This window comes from Rhinoraja longicauda, chromosome 11, assembly GCF_053455715.1.
Source record: "Rhinoraja longicauda isolate Sanriku21f chromosome 11, sRhiLon1.1, whole genome shotgun sequence".
NCBI lineage: Eukaryota > Metazoa > Chordata > Chondrichthyes > Rajiformes > Arhynchobatidae > Rhinoraja > Rhinoraja longicauda.
In genome coordinates, this window is record NC_135963.1 from 49,103,364 (window position 1) to 49,124,351 (window position 20,988).

At 40.7% G+C, this 20,988-nt stretch overlaps 1 protein-coding gene across 6 annotated transcripts in view; it reads left to right on the plus strand.

Moving 5' to 3' along the window:
• axdnd1 (axonemal dynein light chain domain containing 1) overlaps positions 1 to 20,706 on the plus strand; it is an 80,403-nt gene extending 59,697 nt beyond the window's left edge. For 5 of the 6 annotated variants that reach the window (XM_078407631.1, XM_078407635.1, XM_078407633.1 and 2 more), the window contains 10 exons: positions 111 to 301; positions 2,112 to 2,208; positions 2,420 to 2,563; positions 6,918 to 7,022; positions 7,554 to 7,577; positions 13,491 to 13,523; positions 15,379 to 15,471; positions 18,305 to 18,433; positions 19,022 to 19,113; positions 19,671 to 20,706. In XM_078407631.1, the coding sequence (XP_078263757.1) occupies positions 111 to 301; positions 2,112 to 2,208; positions 2,420 to 2,563; positions 6,918 to 7,022; positions 7,554 to 7,577; positions 13,491 to 13,523; positions 15,379 to 15,471; positions 18,305 to 18,433; positions 19,022 to 19,113; positions 19,671 to 19,845 (1,083 nt within the window). In that variant the 3' untranslated portion in view covers positions 19,846 to 20,706. The remainder of the gene's footprint in view (positions 1 to 110; positions 302 to 2,111; positions 2,209 to 2,419; positions 2,564 to 6,917; positions 7,023 to 7,553; positions 7,578 to 13,490; positions 13,524 to 15,378; positions 15,472 to 18,304; positions 18,434 to 19,021; positions 19,114 to 19,670) is intronic. The other variant, XM_078407634.1, reaches the window with a different exon arrangement.
• Positions 20,707 to 20,988: the final 282 nt, after the last annotated feature.

Below are 20,988 nucleotides of genomic sequence, written 5' to 3' on the forward strand. Positions count from 1 at the left end.
TCAATAAGAGCATCATAAAATTGTTAAATGTACAATGGGCAAGAAAGATAGCAAAACAGTTGATACAAATTAAATATTTTTTTATGCCCTTTCATTTTTCCGTCTTTCAGATTGCCCTCGTTCAAAGTGCAATGAGCCACTTGCTCGTAGATATATTGCTTTACATTGTACATGACGTAGAATATGGTACAGAAAGAGTATACTTCAAATACCTGTCTGGACCAAATACATCTGATAAACTGATGGACAGAGCTCTGTTGGTGGCCAGTCAACTGAATATATTATCAACACAATTGTATAGGTAATAACAAAGTCAGCCCAATTGCCAGAATATTGGTGTTGAAAAATGATGAGGCATTGCTAACATCTTTATCACTTTTGGATGTATAGGCAGATATTTACTATTTAATGTAATTTAATTGAAAAGTTTGTAGATGATCATATACTACTTTCCTGAGCTTAGCATTTTCCCAAGCATCGACAATTATCAAAGTACTTTTGAAGGCAACTTACTGTAATGTTGGAATCTCAGCAGCCAAGTTGTGCACAGTTAAGTTCCAGAAACAGCATTGACATAATAATCAGATTATTTAACTTGTGGCGAGGGATAAAAGTTGGTGATGTCACTGGGAAAAGAGTTTAGCTCTTTAAATAGCACCTCGGGATCTTTTCTAGGTACCTTATCTCAGACAGTAGGGATTTTCTTACTACGGCAACGGAGTGATATCATAAGATCATAAATGATAGGTGTAGAATTAGGCCATTCAGCCCATTGTGTACTCTGCCATTCAATCATAACTGATCTATCTCTCCCTCCTAACATACTCCTGCCTTCTCCCCATAACCTCTGACACCCGTACTCATCAAGAATCTATCTATCTCTGCCCTAAATATATCCATTGACTTGGCCTCCCCAGTCTTCTGTGGCAAAGAATTCCACAGATTCACCACCCTCTGACAAAAGAAATTCCTCTTCATCTCTTTCCTAAAAGAACGTTCTTTAATTCTGAGGCTATAACTAGTCCTAGACTTTCCTGCTGGTGGAAACATCCTCTCAACATCCACTCGATCCAAGCCTTTCACTATTCTGTGTGTTTCAATGAGGTCTTCCCTCATTCTTCTAAACTCCAGCGAGTACAGGCCCAGTGCCGTCAATCGCTCATCATAGGTTAACCTACTCATTCCTGAGATCATTCCTGTAAACCTCCTCTGGACCCTGTCCAGAGCCAGCACATCCATCCTCGGATATGGTGCCCAGAATCTCTCACAATATTCCAAATGCGGCCTGACCAGTGTCTTACAGACCCTCAGCATTACATCCCTGTTTTTGTATGTAAACCTAATAAATGCTAGCATATTACTAAATATGCCCTGGGATACAATCAAAGTTAAATATATTGATAATTAATTAAATTTGCATAAAACTCAATGCTAACACTGAAAATGATGTTCTAATTCCTCCCTTTCTCTCTTGCTCGCTTCTTTCTCTTGCACTTTTTTTCTCACTCTTTATCTTTTTCCTTTTTTCGCTTTATTTCTATCTCTCTTTCCATTTCCCACATCCTTTTTCCCCTTTCCACATTCTCCCTCTCACTTTTGCTTGCGCTCTCTCTCTCTCTCTCTCTCTCTCTCTCTCTCTCTCTCTCTCTCTCTCTCTCTCTCTCTCTCTCTCTCTCTCTCTCTCTCTCTCTCTCTCTCTCTCTCTCTCTCTCTCTCTCTCTCTCTCTCTCTCTCTCTCTCTCCCTCCCCCTCCCTCCCTCCCTCTCCCCCTCCCCCCTCTCCTCTCCCCCCTCTCTTTCTCTCTCTCTTTGAATATATATATATATATATGAATATTTTCTCTCTCTCTCGCTTTGAATATATTTAATTGATTCACAGTGTTCCAGGGTAGAGAACTGCAGATAAATTCCTCCTTACCTCCATCTTAAACAAGTGATCCTTTTATTTTGAAATTCAAAACTATTGAAATAAATGGCAAAAACAGCTTCCTTTGACAATGAATGAACATTGAAACTGGTATCTTTTTGACCTGTTTGTTGCAGTGTTTAATGTCTCTTATCTTTTCGTTATGCCTTTTACCCATTCTGTACCTGTTATGTTTATTCTTCTAGTTGGTGCAGGGACATAGTTGAGGAAACAGTGAAGCAACTGGAAGCAGATCACACAGAAAATCCAGATCATGAATTAAAGCAGCTCGAAAATCTCAAGGTAATATTCCCGATTGACAACAATTAGTTAAGTATTAGGACCAGTTAATGGTGTCTGCTTTATTCTTTTGCATTTAAAATATCTTAGTAATCTTACTGTGTCATTTTCTCCTCAGTAGTTGAAAAGGTGCTTTATCGTTTTGACAGTCTTCTCACAATTATTGAATCATTTTGCTACATGACCACCTTGAATTCTTTTTTTCCCCCGCAAGATGGAGTCTTCTGAGTGGATAAACGTTTGTGAGACTTTGCTTTCAGGAATTCAAGGATACTCAGTCCACTTGTTAATATCCAGAGATGAAGAGGTACAATCACACATCAATAAGACCCGGGATCTATGCACTGCCTGCTTGCGGGTAAGAATGGGTGTTGGAGATATTTAGAAACATATTAACCATGCTTTCCTTTGGCCCAGTGCCAGGTTCTGGTAACTGTGCTGATACGATGAGTTAGTTCCATGATTGAGTTTTGTCATCTGATCTGGACTCTGTCTTTAATAGTTAAGGACTAATGAATATCAGCAAGTTAGTTCACCCTGACAGTGAGTGAGAACTCAGCAAGTGCTGAGAGTATGCATTGTCCACACAAGCATCATTCCAATTAGAAACTCAGATTTTGTTCTGAAGTCATTATTCTTGTGCTCTTCACCCGAAGAGAAACATTTCTAACCGTCTGCGCTATCTATGCCTCTCATAATTTTATATACTTCTATCAGGCCTCTCCTTACCCTCCAGGTTTCAGAGCAATTATTCAAGGTATGTCCAAACCCTCTTTACAGGTAATGCCATCTAATTCAGGCAGCATTCTGGTAAACCTTTTCTGCACCCTCTCCACAGCCTTCCTGTAATGGACTGCCTAGAAGTGCACACAATATTCCCAATACAGCCGAACTGAAGTCCTATAAAGCTGCAACTTGACTTCCTAATTCTTATACTCAATGCCAGGCCAACGAAGGCAAGCATACCATAAGCATTCTTCACCATTCTATCTACTTGTGTTGCCACTTTCAAGGAGCAATGGACTTGGACCCCAAGATACCTCTGTATTCCAATCCTGCTAGGTTCCTGCCATTAACTCTATACTTACCTCTCACATTTGATTTCCAAAATGCAACACCTCACACTTGCTTTGATTAAATGTCACCTGCCATTTCTCCACAAATTTATACAGCTGATTTATATCCCGCTCCGTACTTTGAGAGCCTTCTTCATTGTCCACGACTCCACCAATGTTGGTGCTGTCTGCAAAGTTCCGAACCAACCCATTTATATTCACACCCGACTTGTTCATGTATATACAGACCTCCAACTGGAAAACCGACCTTCACAACCCTGTTGAGTAAGCCAGTTCTGAATCCAAACGACCAAGCAGGAGAGAGTGCAGAGAAGATCAATGAGGATGTTGCCAAATTGGAGGTCCTGAGCCATATGGAGAGATTAGGCAAGCTTGGACTTTATTCCTTGTAGCACCCAGGGCTAAGGGATGATCTTATAAAGATGTTTAAAATCATGAGAGGAATTGAAAGGGCGAATGCACAGAATCTTTTACCCAGGGTAGGGGAATCAAGGACCAGAGGACATAGGTTTAAGATGAGAGGGAAAGATTTAACAGGAACCTGAGGGACAAAGTTCCCTCAGTAATGGATTGAAGGATCAGTCTAGATTTTTGTGCTCATGTAAATAGAATGGGACTCGACTGCGAAACAACAGAATTGATCCACGGATAGCCCAAGTTAGTGAAATAGATGATAGACTGTGGAGCTAATACCCTTGTCAGTAAAGCTATTAATAAAAGTCACAATGGAGAAATAAAGAACTGCAGATGCTGGTTTCTACCAAAAATAGACACAAAGTGGCAGAATAACTCAGCGGGTCAGGCCGCATCTCTGGAGAAACAGGATGGGTGATGTTTCGGGTCCCGACCCAGACATCAACCAGCCTTTTTCTCCGGAGATGCTGCCTGACCCACTGCGTTACTCCAGCACTTTGGGTCTCTCATTAGTATGAATCATGGTCTTATTACATTTTTAAAGACTTATCCTCTTAATTACAAGCAATAATTCATCTGGCACTGAAAATTGTCTTGCGAAGCATTTAAAAATACAAAAGAAACTAAAAAGAAAAAATACCTGACTTTATTTGAAACTTAACAGTTAAATAGACCATTGTGGAAAGTTGTGCAAGAGAGTTCCTCAGAGCACAGAGGCATGGTGGAATGAGCTGCAGCCGCCATTACTGGAGTAGAAGTCTCTGGAATGGGACTTGAATCACAATCTGCTGATCCATTTGAGTGGGCAGAGGAATTTACAACAATAAAAGGCTGACACAACAAAACATAACAGAATCAGAATAGCCTTTATTGTCATCCAAAAAACATGTATTTTGGACGATATTCCGTTACCCACAGTCCAACAATAAGAAGCAATAAAAATAAAGCAATAAAACATACACAATCACAAAACAAAAAAAAACATCCATCACAGTGAGTCTCCTCCAGTCACCTCCTCACTGTGATGGAAGGCCAGAATGTCTTTTCTCTTCCCTGCCGTCTTCTCCCGTGGTCAGGCTGTTGAACTTGCCACGTCGGGGCGGTCGGGGCTCCTGACATTGAAGCCCCCGCCGGACGGAGAAAATCCCGCGGCCTATTCAAGGCCGTGCCGGACAGTGAAAGGTCCGCAGCGGGCCAACCCGTGCCCCGCTATTCGGGGCAGGCGAAGACGCTGCCGCAGCCGGAGCTCCCGAAGTCGGCCCCCACCCAGGGGCCTGCGAGCTTCCGATGTCCACGTGGCCCGAGGCCGAAGCCTCCGGAGCCTCCGAAGGCGAGTCGCAGCCGCACTCACAGCGCCACCAACATTTGGCAAAGTAATGTAGAATGCTACAAACAGGAACTGCAAACAGAGTTAAGGCTTTTAATTAGTAAGGATTATAGCCATTATGGCCAAATGCTTATGCATCGCCAGATGTCTAATTTTATAATCCAAGAAAGCTCATTTAAGATAATTGCAAAGAAGAACTCTCCTGCCCTCATAACTCAACGCTCTGACACCTTGTGATTCTTCAGATGCTGAAAAAGTCTGTCTAACCAATTGGTTTTATTTTTACCACAAAAGTTTCCATTTTAATAAATCATTATGAACAAACCACCTTTATCAGATTTTGTTTATCCACATGTAGTTCTTCCAAGAATTAGTTTAGATTTATTTAATACAGCTGTCTTTAAATTCTTTTGTGTTGTTGGCCTTCATGGACTCACATTTTATGTGTCAGATACTTCAATCCAGTATGAATAGCAGCCTTTTACAATCTGCACTGGTCATTAAAAATAACTGGTCAGACTTACGGTTCAAATCCTTTGCGTTACCTTTCGTGGTTTTCCAGTGATTAGTATCATTCATGAATTGCCCATCTGACAATGATCTATCCTAGTTACCTGCATGGTTTGTTTAGAATGAGCTCTCTTTGACAATGAGTTTCCCTTGCTGCATGCCCAACTTTGCTGATTCTACGATCATATCAATCTGCGCATTTTGCCTGTTTTAATTTACCCGTTGAAAGCCTAAATGTCCTAAGAGTAATTTGTGTTCAATTTCACACGTAATCCTTTCTAATCCTTCTTTTAATAATGAATGCAAAATAGAGCCATGGAGCTTGCAGCATGGAAACAGGCCATTCAGTCCACCATGTCTATGGCAACCTAACTGGCATTCTGGGCTGGTCTATATCCTATATTTGGCCTACATCCCTCTGACCTTTCCTGATCCGATTATTTGTTCAATTGTCCTTTGAAATGTATCAGCTTCTTGCATCAACATCGAACCAGAGTATCTAATACTCTTTGATATTTCTGATCTTTGTTTAAATAGCTCTGCTTGTTCATTTATAGTTCTGTTTGCACTTTTCATTGCACTTAAATGAGATTTGTCTTATATTGTTCTGATTTTATTTTATCACTTGAATAGCCATAACTTTTTTTCCTTCTTGGGGGGCTTGTGAGGAAGTCACTTTATAAAGCATTTGCCCTCTGCATGTATCTTGCGTTTTTAATAAATTTAGTTAATTGCAAACATAATGGAGACCTTTCCTCCAATTGTTTACATCCAGGAACTACCAAATCTAGAAAGATGATCCAACATGGATTGCTACCCTCCTGCCAGAGACCTTTTAAATTTGAATTTATGTGATGCACACTATAAAAGTTTGCACAGAAAAAAAGTCAAAGTGAGCCAAATTGCACCCACAAGATTGTTATTTAAAGCAAATTTGCTTTATAACTGACAGTTCTTCTGAAGTTTAGTGCTTCCGGTATTGTAGAATTAGTTCCATGAGCTGAGAATATTCACAGAAAGCCAGGCCCAGGGTTAAATTTGCAATATTTTGATTCTGAAGTGAAAAGTTTTAGATGAAAAGTGTTTCATGAATGCAAGAAGGCAAATGCAAGAATGCGAATGCTTTCATTTCATTGCTAACTTGAGCAAGGAAATGGTGGCGTCAATACATTCATCATAAGTGAAATGTTATGTATTTGACATTTCTGCCAAAAGAGAATGTCTTCTTTCATGTGTGGGCTGTCATGTTAGATCTTGTATGCATTGCTAATCTGTGAGGAATGCTATGTATTGATGTTTTCTCCGTAGTTTAGTGAAAAATAATAAAATTGTAATAGAATGGGTATGTTATTATTAATCCTCTTCATACATTCTTCATCTTGCAGCGCTCATCCACCAATATTCTTGAGATGTCTGACTCTGATCTATACCTGTTGCTATCAGGGAAATCAGAAATTACTGAAGAGCCCACCACCATTTCATCTTACCTGGTAAAGTCAAACAATTTCTTCTTTAATAGAAGGATGAATGTTTTCTTCAGTATTAAAGTTCAATCAGTAAACAACTGTACATTTTAATGCAATTACTGCAAAATTAATGCAATTTAATAGTAATATAATAGAGTTGCCCACTCTTTGTTCAGTAACATAATTCCACTGATAGAGGCATGCAATTCTGCTTATTTTGAGACAGATAGTTATGAATGTATAGGAAATGTGCCAAAAGAGTCCTTAAATATTTTCCATTCATCAATAAATGTATGGCTTTATTATGCTGAACCTCTTGGTTCCAGTAACGTAAATGTATCCATAAGTGGTGCAAAAGTGGTTATTTCCCGGTCATTCATTCTCTCTCATATGCCCATCAATTCTATTTAGATTTATTTTTTGCTGCTTGTCTACACTAAGAGATAATTTAAATATTTTGCTAATTATTATTGATTGATTCTGTAATGGTGTGCATTCACTTTTATACTGTATGAGCTAATCTCATTAGTCTCCTCCTCTTTTTCTGTGTTGCAGAAAATGAGCACCATTGACGCAACTGTAAGTTTGGGCCTTGAGTTTGGGACATAATTGCCATAAATGTGATATCACCTGAGTGTTTTCTTCAAATTCGTATTTCATGTTTAAGCAGAAAAGTTAAGGAAATAATCGTTCTAACACAAGGTTCAATAAATAATAATACACAACCTTCTGAAGAAGGGTCTGAAGAAGGATCTCGACCCGAAACGTCACCCATTCCTTCTCTCCTGAGATGCTGCCTGACCTGCTGAGTTACTTCAGCATTTTGTGAATAAATACCTTCGATTTGTACCAGCATCTGTAGTTATTTTCTTATATTATACACAACCTTCAAATCAGAAAGAAAGTAAAACAGAAATATTCAGCAATTGGGCAAGAAAACTATAGTTAAAAGATTTGGCTGTCGTAATGGATGATTTTCAAAAGGTCCATGTGTAGACACAGCAAATAATGAGGAAAGCTAAAAGAATGCTGTTGTCAAGGGGCGGCACAATGACATAGCGGTAGAGTGCCAGAGACCCGGGTTCGATCCTGACCATGGGTGCAGTTTGTACGTTCTCCCCGTGACCTGCGTGGGTTTTCTCTGGATGTTCTGGTTTCCTCCCACACTCCAAAGATATACATGTTTGTAGGTTAATTGGCTTTGGCAAAATTGCCCCTAGTGTGTGTACGGTAGTGTAAGTGTGCCGGGATCGCTGGTCAGTGCGGACTCGGTGAGTCGAAGAGCCTGTTTCTGCACTGTATCTCTAAACTAAACTAAAATTATAAAAAAGACACAAAGTTTTGGAGTAACAACAGCATCTCTCCTTCATTGTGGTGAGGTGTGGGGGGGGGGGAAGAAAGCTGGAAGAGAGGAGGGGCAGGACAAAGCCTGGGGAGTGATAGGTAGAAATATCTGAGGGGGTGGGGGGTAGGGGGTTGATAGGCAGATTGTTGGACAAAAGCACAAAATGAAAAAAACAAAAGGTGTGAGGGAAGGATAGAAGAGGTGTAAATTGTGAAGCCAGAGGAAGGAATACAGAACGTTACAAGCAGAAGGAATACACAATACAAGCAGAAGGGGAGGGGAAAGGAATAAACGGGTGTGTTCAGGTGGGGCACAGGTAAGAGAGATGGAAGGGGGGGGGAGGGCTAGAGACAGAAAGGGGAATTGTTTACGGTGGAGGGAACTGATTACAAAAGTAGAGAGGTCATTGGTGAATATAAAAACATTAAACCATTAAATTACCAATTTAATGGCTTACCGATTTATGGCAGGGATGAGGCAAAGAGGCGTAGGTACAACATGAGGAATTGAGAATATTCTCAAATCATCTGTGAATGGTAGTGCAATCTTGAATGGGCTGAGCAGCAAACCCCTGCTCCTAATTTATGTGTCCTATATATCCATTAACTTATTTGATGGTCTTAGCAGAAGATTGAAGTCCATCCACTCCTTATAGAAAGGATGAAAGGAGATGCAACAAAGTCAATTGGACAGACACGTTGCTAGTTTATAAAAGTGTTGGAGTACCTCAACTGGTCAGGAAGCATCTCTGGAGAACATGGATAAGTGACGGTTCGAGTCGGGATCCTTCTTCAGACTGATTGTGGGGGGGGGGGGGGGGGGGAAGAGGGGGAGGGGGGGGGGAGGAAACTGAAAAAGAGGAGGGGCAGGACAGAGCTGGCGGGTAATAGGTTGATGCAGGTGAGGAGGTTTTATTAATACGCAGATGGTTGGACAAAGGCCAGAGATGAAAAGGCAGAAGATGCAAGGCAAAAGGAAGTGGGGGTGGGGAGAACTAAGGGGGAGAGAGTTTGGTGGGGGGAAGAAAGGGGAGGGATAAGAGACGTCTTTGTAGTAGTTATCTAAAATTGTTGTCATCTACCCAAGCGGAAAAGAGGTGTTGTTCTCCAGTTTCCACGTGGGCTCATTCAGGCAATGGACGAGGCCCGGGAATGGGAAGGGGAGTTAAAATGGTTAGCATTTATCTCGACATCGTACAGATAGCCACATCAGCAACCACATCAGTAAGCATGCAGGTACAGCAGGCAGTGAAGAAAGCTCATGGCATGTTGGCCTTCATTGCAAAAGGTTTTTTAGTTTAGGAGCAAGGAGGTTCTACTGCAGTTGTTCAGGGCCCTGGTGAGACCACACCTGGAGTGCAGTTTTGGTCTCATAATTTGAGGAGGGACATTCTTGCTATTGAGGGAGTGCAACGTAAGTTCACCAGGTTAATTCCCAGCATGGCGGACTGACATATGATGAAAGAATGGATCGACTAGGCTTATATTCACTGGAATTTAGAAAGATGAGAGGGGATGTTCCAGAAACATATAAAATTCTTAAGGGATTGGACAGGCTAGATGCAGGAAAAATGTTCTCCATGTTGGGGGAGTCCAGAACCAGGGATCACAGTTTTAAAATAAGAGGTCAGCCATTTAGGACTGATATGAGGAAATACTTTTTCACCCAGAGAGTTGTGAATCTGTGGAATTCTCTGCTACAGAAGGCAGTGGAGGCCAATTCACTGGATGTTTTTAAGAGAGAGTTAGATTTAGCTCTTAGGGCTAGCGGAATCAAGGGATGTGGGGAAAAAGTGGAAATGGGGTACTGATTTTGGATGATCAGCCGTGATCATATTGAATGGCTCGATGGTCATTCCAGCTGTCTTCCCCTACAATATTGGGAGGAAAAATGGAAAATTCGTAGTTGAATAAATGGTAAATAAAGCAAAAAAATATTTAAAAATTGTAGATGTTGCAAATCTTAAATAAGAGCAGAACAAACTGGAAACATTCAGCATGTCAGACAGTATCACCAGAGAGAGAAATGGAATGTTTCAGGTCAATCACCTGTGGTCCATACTGTGTGTAAATGTTGTTATTTGGGGGATTTCGATGTCCTTGTGCTCAAATCACAAAATTAAGAAAGGCAAATGCATGTTAATATTTTTTTTAATGGATTTTGAATGCAAAAATAAAAAGGTCTTGCTGCAGTTATAGAAGTCAATAGTGAGTGCACAAGACACTATATGGTTATGGTTGTGGATCAGTCATATTAACTGACTTGATCGTGTCTGTGTTCTGTGATGTATATCCGGTTCCTGATCCAGTCCGGGTTTTTCTATATGCTAACCACCTGTTGGTAGGGTGGGACTCAGCCACCAGGGGGTCAGTGGGGACTGGGCGCGGAGACGACAGCACGATGGATTGTATCCTCTGAGCATTAGTTCAGCATTCAACACAATAGTCCCCAGCAGACTGGTTGAGAAGCTGCTGGAACTGGGGCTTAGCACCCCTCTGTGTACCTGGGTCCTGGACTTTCTCACTGCCAGGCCCCAAGTGGTCAGGATGGGGGAACACACATCTAGCTCCCTCACCCTGAACATAGGATCCCCCCAGGGCTGCGTCCTTAGCCCCCTACTGTACTCCCTGTACACACATGACTGTAGGGCCAGGTTCAGCTCAAACTCCATCATCAAGTTTGCTGATGACACTGTGGTGGTGGGCCGGATCTCCAACAACGATGAGAAGGCCTACCGGGAGGAGGTGGCTGATCTGGCACTCTGGTGTCAGGACAATAGCCTCCTCTTGAATGTCACTAAAACAAAGGAGCTGATTGTGGACTTCAGAAGGGCTAAACATCCAAGGACGTACACGCCACTGGAGATAAATGGGTCTATTGTGGATAGGGTGAGCAGTTTCAAATACTTGGGAGTCCGCATCGCAGAGGATCTGACGTGGGCAACGCACATTGCCGCACTGGTGGGTAAGGCTAAGCAGCGCCTTTACCACCTTAGACAACTGAGGAAATTCAGAGTGTCGCTGAGGATCCTTCATTGCTTCTACTCTGGGGCTGTAGAGAGCATCCTGTCCGGCAACATTACAGTCTGGTTTGGGAACAGCTCTGCCCAGGACAGGATGGCCCTGCAGAGAGTAGTGCGTTCGGCAGAACGCACCATGGGAACTACACTCGTCCCCCTGCAGGACCTATACATCAGGAGGTGCAGATCCAGAGCAAGCAAGATCATGAGGGACCCCTGCCACCCCAGTAACGGACTGTTCTAGATGCTACGGTCAGGCAAACGCCTCCGCTGTCACGCTGTGAAAACGGAGAGGATGAGACGGAGCTTCTTCCCACAGGCCATCAGGACTGTCAACTTTGATAACCCCAGAGACTAAATTTTTGTCGACACTTTTTGTGCTATGTTTAGTAACTTATTAACTTTATTTATATGCTGTAACTGTAATTATTTTTGTGCACAACCCGCAGGCATTGCCACTTTCATTTCACTGCACATCGAGTATGTGTATGTGACAAATAAATTTGACTTGACTTGACTAAAGAATTTATGCTTCAGCTTGACTCATGCTGATTGAATGGGACAAGAACAATGGTCTCTCACCAAATAACACGTGTTCCCCAGCTCCATTGAGATCAATCACCATTAACGAGATAATGGATTTAATCAGAAGGGCAGGGCCCACACAGTGATTGGCAGGGCTCTGTGGAGTGTTGTGGAGCAGAGGGGTCTAGGAGTGTGACCAAAGTTTCTTGAAAGTACCACCACAGGTAGTGGCCTCACGGGTGGTTAAAAGGCTTCGGGACATTGGCCTTCATCATTCAGATTACTGAGGATAGAAGTTGGGAGGTCATATTACAGTTGCACAAGACATTGGTGAGGCCACATTTAGAGTATTGTGTTCAGTTTTGGGCACCATGTTATAGGCAAGATGTTGTCAAGCTGGAGAGGCTGCAGAGAATATTTATGAGGATGTCACTCAGGGCGAGCTATAGGGAGAGGTTTAGCAGGCTAGGACTCTATTCCTTGTAGCGCAGGCTGATGAAGGGTGATCTCATAGAGGTGGATAAGATCATGAGAGGAATAGATGGGGTAAATGCAAAGAGTCTTTTGCCCAGTGTAAAGGAACCGAGAACCAGAAGACAGGTTTAAAGTGAGGGGGAAAGATTTCATAGGAACCTCAGGGGTAACTTGTTTTTCACAATGGGTGGTGGGTATATGGAATGAGCTGCCGGAGGAGGTAGTTGAGACAGGTGCTATCACAATGTTTAAGTGACATTTGGACAGGCATATGGGTAGAAAAGGTTTAGAGGGTTATCGATCAAACATGGGGCAGATGGGATTAATGTGGAAGGGGCATCTTGGTCGACATGTGCAAATGGGGCCAAAGGGCCTGTTTCCATGCTGTATGTAGACACAAAATGCTGGAGTAACTCAGCGGGTCAGGCAGCATCTCTGGAGAGAAGGAATGGGTGATGTTTCGGGTCGAGACCCTTCTTCAGACTTTATTACCATTGCCTATTATTATTTATTACCGTTACCAGTATAGTGATCAAGTAAAATCTCTTAAGTGTGCAGGGAATTTTATTTAAAAATTAAAACTGATTCGCTATGCATTTTTCTCATTGCTCGATTTAAAGAACTCCCCCAACTGCCCAGACTTGCATCAAAAGAGAAAGTATGGATCATCCCAGATAAGCCATTGATAAAATTAAGAAATATGGACAGAAGTCAGGCAGGTGGAGTTTGCATAAAGGTTCAGCCTTGCTTTTACTAACTGGCAGAGCATGTTTGAGTGCTTACCTCCAGGTGTTCCTCCTACTTATTCTTTAAAGTTTTAAGACATTCCAACACAAAAAGCACAGGGGTGAACTCATTATGTACAAATACGGGAATCCTTTAGGATGTAGATACTGGAATTGAAATGATCATTGCAGTTTTAATGCTCAGTTATTCTGTAGGTTTTTTTAAAATTTGCAGATGCTAAATAGGAAATTCCTTTGATTATCTGCTGCCAATTTGAATTTATACAATAATTAATTTTGGTAATTTTTTTCCCTGTAATCATGTGTTTTAATTTTTATCCTGTTGCAACTCATAAGATCGCAGTTATTCTTACTCTCTCTCCCCCTCTCTTCCTATGTTACAGATATTGGGCTCCTCTGACGACATTGAAGCTGGTGTAAGTTTGGGCATAAAGTAATTGTTATAAATGTTACATCACTAGCTACTTCCTCCATGCATTTTATGACCCATCTCCAACCTACTTTGCTGTTTCCATTGCTCGCATCTGGTAGGAAAAATAAAACTGCAGACGCTGGTATAAATCAAAGGTAGACACAAAATGCTGCAGTAACTCAGTGGGTCAGGCAGCATCTCGGGAGAGAAGGAATGGGTGACGTTTCGGGTTGAGACCCTTCTTCAGACTCGCATCTGGCTGCCAGCTCAAATTTTCATGTTCTTATTTCGGATTGGTAGTTAGTTGTTTTCTGGCTGTCTGCTGCAATTGCTTGATAATTACTGAGTTATTCACTGGTTCTTATTTGTGGCTGATTTTATCTCCAATTAAGTGAACTATTGCTTGATCCAATTTTAAGCAATGAGATATTGAAGTTACAGACACAAAGAACTGCAGATGTTGATTAATACACGAAAGGACGCAGTGTGCTGAAGCTACTCAGGGTCAGGCAGCATCCCTGGAGAACATGGATAGGTGACGTTTCACAGAGTGCTGGAGTAACTCAGCGGGTCAGGCAGCATCTCTGGAGAACATGGATAGGTGACGTTTCACAGAGTGCTGGAGTAACTCAGCGGGTCAGGCAGCATCTCTGGAGAACATGGATAGGTAACGTTTCGGGTCAAGACTGTTCTTCAGACTGATTATGGGGAGTGAAGAGGGAAAAGAAAAGGGGCAGAGCAGGACAAAGCTTGACGGGTAATAGGCTGACTTGGCATGGGTGTTTTTTTTGTTAGGCAGATGGTGGGAATAACGGGCAGAAATAAGGAAGAAAGGTGTGAGACAGGTTTGAAGAGCTGTGGGGAGAGGGGGAGGCACATGGCAGGGGTGTGGGGTGGGTGAGTGGAGGAGAGAAATGGGTGGGAGTCTGGGGTGGGGCACAGGGGAGGGAAGGGGGGGGTGGGGTGGAAGAGGAGGGGGGGAGGGGCAGGGATGGAGTCAGTGAGCGGTTACCAAAAAGTGGAGAATTAAATGTTTATTCTGGGCAGCCTACAACTCAACGGTATGAACATTTAATTTTCCAATTTTAAGTAACATCTCACTAACTTATGCCCCTCCCCTTTCTCCCTTCCCCCCTCTTTCCGCCCCCCACCTCCCTACCCTGTGCCCCACCTACCCTTCTCACACCTCTCTTTCTTATCTCTGGCCTTTGTTCCAACTATGCCTTTCAACCCCCCCCCCCGCCCCGTTCCTATGCCTGAAGAAGGTTCTCAACCCTAAATGTCTTCTATCCATGTTCTCCAGGGATCTGCTGAGTTACTCCAGCACTTTGTGTCCTTTTGAGATATTTAACTTGATTATCACAATTAACATATGTGGCTATTTGAAACTCTACGAACATTGTGGCTTTGAAGTACAAAGCTCTCGGAATGTTTTATGTTGGTAAAGCTTTGCAATATGTGGATAAATTAGCCGTTAATAAGCTTCCTTTGCAAAAATAGTTTTTTTCTATTTAAATCGAACCCATAAACACATGTTCCCTGTGTGATTATTACTTGAAATGTCATAAACATTAGTTGTGTTCCTTACTGTAATTATGTGGCAATGTAGGTCTGTGAACATGCTGTAATGTAGTAAGAAAAACTGCAGATGCTGGTTTAAATCAAAGGTAGACACAAAATGCTGGAGTAACAACGGGTCAGGCAGCATCTCTGGACAGAAGGAATGGGTGACGTTTCGGGTCGAGACACTTCTTTACCCATTCCTTCTCTCCAGAGATGCTGCCTGACCCGCTGAGTTACTCCAGCATTTTGTGCCTACCTGTAATTTCTTATTGTTCCTTCCTTACCTCAAACTTCAGACTTCTGCTCAAGGACCAGTCAAGAGCACCACTGTTGCTGGAGAAAGTCCAGCTAAACATCCAAAAGGTGCTGAGGGAACTGTAGATGTTGAGGTATTGTCAAACCATGAGCATTCTTTTTTCAAATGATCCTCTCTTGAATGAAGTATTTAAAATATGACCATCAAATTATGTCCTCCGGTTGATGCATATGGTGACTGTACAGGCATTGCATACTCACTACAATGAACACACTATTGATTTTTGATCATGTTTATTAATGACTTTTGAAATCGAAATTCAACATGTTAAAAACAAATAAATCACCAACAGACGTCCGTGGACAGGTATTTGCTGCCATGGACTTCCACTATCTGTAGTTGCTACCTCAGGCCTTCCTGCATCTGATGGACTATTATTTGTAGTTGCTACCTCAGGCCTTCCTGCATCTGATGGACTTCTACTATTTGTAATTGCTACCTCAGGCCTTCCTGCATCTGATAGACTACTACTTTCTGTAGTTGCTACCTCTGGTCTTCCTGCATCTGATGGACTACTACTATCTGTAGTTGCTACCTCTGGTCTTCCTGCATCTGATGGACTTCTACTATCTGTAGTTGCTACCTCAGGCCTTCCTGCATCTGATGGACTACTATTTGTAGTTGCTACCTCAGGCCTTCCTGCATCTGATAGACTACCACTATCTGTAGTTGCTACCTCAGGCCTTCCTGCATCTGAACGTGCCAGGTTGGATGTGAAGGGTCAATCCAATGGGCTTGAGACATGTTGGACTCCAGTGACACATGGCTCCCCAACACTTGAATGATGGCTGGACCAAGAATTCAGAAACAATTACGAGTTGTAATTCAATTATTTGTTAACAAAGTAATATCAGCTAAAACACAAACCCACAACATAAATAACTTAAATGAAAGTGTGCCTTTCATCTCCATCACTTGCCAAATCCAGTGAGGTCATAAGTCATAAGTAATGGGAGTAGAATTAAGCCTTTCGACCCATCAAGTCTACTCTGCCATTCAATCATGGCTGATCTATCTCCCCTCCTAACTCCATTCTCCTGCCTTCTTCCCATAACCTCTGACACCTGAACTAATCAAGAATCTATCTATCTCTGCCTTAAAAATATCTATTGACGGCCTCACAGCCTTCTGTGGCAAAGAATTCCACAGATTCACCACCCTCTGACTAAATACATTTCTCCTCATCTCCTTCCTAAAAGAACATCCTTTAATTTTGAGGCTATGACCTCTAGTCCTAGACTCTCCCACTGGTGGAAACATCCTCTCCACATCCATGCTATCCAAGCCTTTCACTATTCTGCATGTTTCAATTAGGTCCCCCGTCATTCTTCTAAACTCCAGCGAGTACAGGCCCAGTGCCGAAAAACGCTCATCATAGGTTAACCTACTCATTCCTGGAATAATTCCTGGGATCCAGTGAGGTTAATGGGCTTGTGTATTCTGTGGCAGAACCAACCAGGCCACAGGACTGGAGAGCCACATCTCAGGGGATCTCAGCAGGAGCAAGCTCTGCAGTTAATCCATAGGGAGTGACATTGACAGATCTTGCTTCATACATTGTTCACTAAACTTGAGACTTCTCTGTTGGATCCCACACGCAAGGGAGTCCTGGAACTACTGCCATTGACATTGTGCTGTTATTTATTGGTATATAACATTTATTCTAACCTATAAAGCAATTTAAAAGCAGCTCAAAGCTAATATGAGCATTGCATTCCCTGGATAACCAAATAGGATGAAAGCTAACACTATTCTTTCTTTAACACTGATCATGTCCATCCTCATTAATCAGTCCAGCCCCTTCTCCATTATACCTCTGCTGGCGACAGGCAGTAACTACAGGTTGCAGCAGTCTATGGCAGCAAATACCTGTCTACGGAAAAACTCTTGGTGGTTTATTTGACTTTGATGTCTGTGCAGTCACCATTGTATGTATCAACCGGCGGTCATGATTTGATGGTCATATTTTTAATATTTCACCTAATGCGAGTTTGAGATTTAATGACTTTGTTTTTAAACCCTGTAAAAGTGAGAATTTCTTTTTTATTCTTTCGACCAACTGATTCTCCAATTTGTCTGACCTTTTCAATAGATTGTAGTTCAGAAAGCATTGAATGATCTTTCATCCAGTGCTAACCATTAACTTTAAATAGTTTTTCATCTCCTCCGTAAATTTTTATTCTTCAGTTTGTTTTTGAATTCATTGTCAAACGTAGAAATATAAAGTGAATGATACTGTATTATTCACAATACATTACACAATATATTAGCATTGAACAAAGGAAATATTTTTATAGTTTATCACAAATGTCATATCATTAACATTATAAGTTCATTAGTAATAGGAGCAGAATGAGGCCATTCGGCCCATCAAGTCTACTCCGTCATTCAATCATGGCTGATCTATCTTTCCCTCTCAGCCACAGTCTCCTGCCTTTGCTGCCATAATATAAAGATTTTAATTAATTTAAAATAATGAATGAATATAAACGTTAATTAATGACTTGGAAATGCTTTCATATTTGGAGCAAGGAAATTATATCATAAGATCATAAGATCTTAAGTGATAATAGAATTAGGCCATTCGCCCATCAGGTCAACTCTGCCATTCAATTATGGCTGATCAATCCCTCCTAATCCCATTCTCCTGCCTTCTTCCCATTACGGCTGACACCCATACTAATCAAAAATATATCTCTGCCTTAAATATATCCACTGACTTTGCCTCCGCAGCCTTCCGTGGCAAAGAATTCCACAGATTCACCATCCTATGCCACATGCTTGGGTCAGAAAGATGTCTTTACCAAAATTTTTTATATTTCCTCTTATTTAGTTATTATTTCCGCTCCACATGATTTTCTTCAAACAAAAAACCTGCATTCTAACAACTGTCTCAATTTATACAGGATACAACTTTTGGAATAATATTAATTAAAGACTCATCAAGCCATACTAAATCTAATGTATTGTACATTGGTGAAGATACTAACATCCATCAGAGACACTTGCAAGAAACTCCTCTGCCCGCTGAGAAGGTAAAACAATAACTAAAAGATATATTGATTACAAAAATATGCTGATTTTTATAAAAATGATCAAACTTTCTTAAAACCTTTCACTTCTATGTCATGTGTTTTTAATGAGCAAGTCAAGTGTTCAAGCCCTGCATTATGAAAAATTAAGAGAATTATCCAACCTGACTTTCTGCTGCAAAATCAAACAATAGCTACTTTGCCAGAGCTGATGGCTTGCTAAATTAATGCCATGCTGTTCTCTTATTCTTGATAAAAAAGCATATTGTTGTTGCTGTAACTCATCAGTATTTCAAGAGAAAATGGTTGAATGAAAGGCTACAAAGTAGTGCAATACTAATTTTTTGCTCTTTTTATATTTTAAAATATATTTTAATGATTCTCACAAGTCTAGAAATAGAGAATTAACAGAGACAACTATTAAAGAAAGAAAATATGTATGTTTGAGATAATTACAACAACAAAGGATTGCATTTGATATCTTTGCTTCACTCGTCAGTAAATTGCCCTTGACTGAAACGTGTCCAGTAGTTCAACTCCTAATGTAATAAAAGTGTTTGCTGTGCACTCAGTGGCGACATTTGTTTGCAGGGTGAACTCAGTGCCGTTACACCTGTAAACCCAAAGGCAACAAGGAATTATGAAGCATTAGTTGAAATGGGAGTACTACAGAAGCAGCTCTTGTGAGTAGCTATTTATGCTTCCGAATTAAATTTTAAAAACTAGATTTATTCTCAACACTGGTGCCCAATCCATTATTTCTGATGCCATACCACTGGAGTACAGCCAATGGTATATTTTTCTTGACAAAAACAAATGTGTAAACAATTTATTAATTATTCAATATTTTACTGATGTGTGTCAGGGGGATGGATTTCTTCCAACCTTAGTCAAGTAAATGATTTTTGAGTTTGCACACTTCCCTGGGTAATTTGATGAAACCTTTGAGGGTGGGGTGCCAGAAGACTGGAGGGTGCAAAGGTTGCGCATCTATTTAAGAAGGGCTGCCGAGAAAAGCCTGGGATCTTGTCAATATTGCAGGGTACCGTGGATAATTCTCTATGAACCATTTAGTATAGCATTTAATTCAGTTGTACATTTTTGGTGTACTCCCTGTTAAATCTATTCTTTCAGTCACACATGACTGCTCTAATCTATGCTTACATATTTCAGTCTCCCATGACGGCATTGTTTTTTGTTTATTTTTAACAATTATCTCTTCATTATAAATCTGTGGCAGAGAAGCAGAGAAGCGTGCCTTGTATGCAGAGGAACAAGCAAGTTCTCTCAATGCTAGCCTGCAGGAAGCTTTGATTAAAATTGAGGACCTGAAACTAGAAGCGAAATCCAAAGTGCTGCCACCAAAACAACTGGAAGTTCAAGAACCAAGTAAGCTTCCATTTAACCAGAAGTAGTTTTATAGCCACCATCAGCTTTTATGTAATCTCTGCAGAATTCACTATAAATCTTGGAGAGATAACGAAATGTTATTCATTGTAATTACTTGCCAACTTCACACAGGGTACACAAAATAACAGGTTTGATTAAGAAGGTAAAATTGATCAAAGTAATTGAGTTAATTGAGTAGTCCAGTCAATCCTGAAATTTAACTATTAAAATAGTTTCAAATGATAGGTGCAAATACACAAGGCAAGACTTTTACTCCTCAGAAATGTCTGTTAATGTCTTAAGGATAAAGTGACCTTGGTCTTCTTCATGTGATAATGTTTATATTAAGTTAAGACTAGTTTATATGTTAATCATGTCTGCAGCCAAGCAAGCTCAAACAAGATCGGGATTAATTGCTCTTGATTATGGAAGTTAATAACATAGTTTAATTAGTGTTTCATTCTTGATATGCAAAAATATTAATTATCATATTATCTACAATTATGCTGATATGTCATTTCTAGCCAAGTTTATGATACATGACAGTGATTATTTGCTTTGATTGCTTTGAATATTTGAAGTGATGTTCGGTTGTAGTAGCTTTAATTATTTAAGGTTGAATATGGTTTACCTGATAAGAAACACTGCAAGTTATGGGAAGAAAGGAAGATAAAATAAGAAGACAACAAAAGATAAGTTAAAGAATCCTAAATCAGAACATCATTAAAACTTGCTGAACTGTTTAGAACGTCACTTCATGTATGTCTGCTCAGAATTTATATATCTTTCTTAAAATTAGGGTTTGCATGAAAGCATACAAATGTTTTTTGAACTCCAATTCTGTCAAAAAGTTGTAAATATTTTAAAGTTATTAATACATTTAGGCTTAACCATGTTATGCTGCTTAATGTCACTATATTGTACAATGTTGCTGTCACTAGTTTAATAATAGATAAATAAAACAATATTTGGTTATTTGTTGAATGATGTGTCTAGTCCTTAAGATTTCCAAAATCACACTGTATTTTGCACACTAAAAACTGTGTTCATTTCAACTGCTGACCTATGGAGTTTAACATAGGTCATCTTTTGAGGCAAATTACAACGCTGATAAATGATGATCTTTATCCCATAATCTAAAACTGTGAGTGAAAAGGTGAGTAGAAATT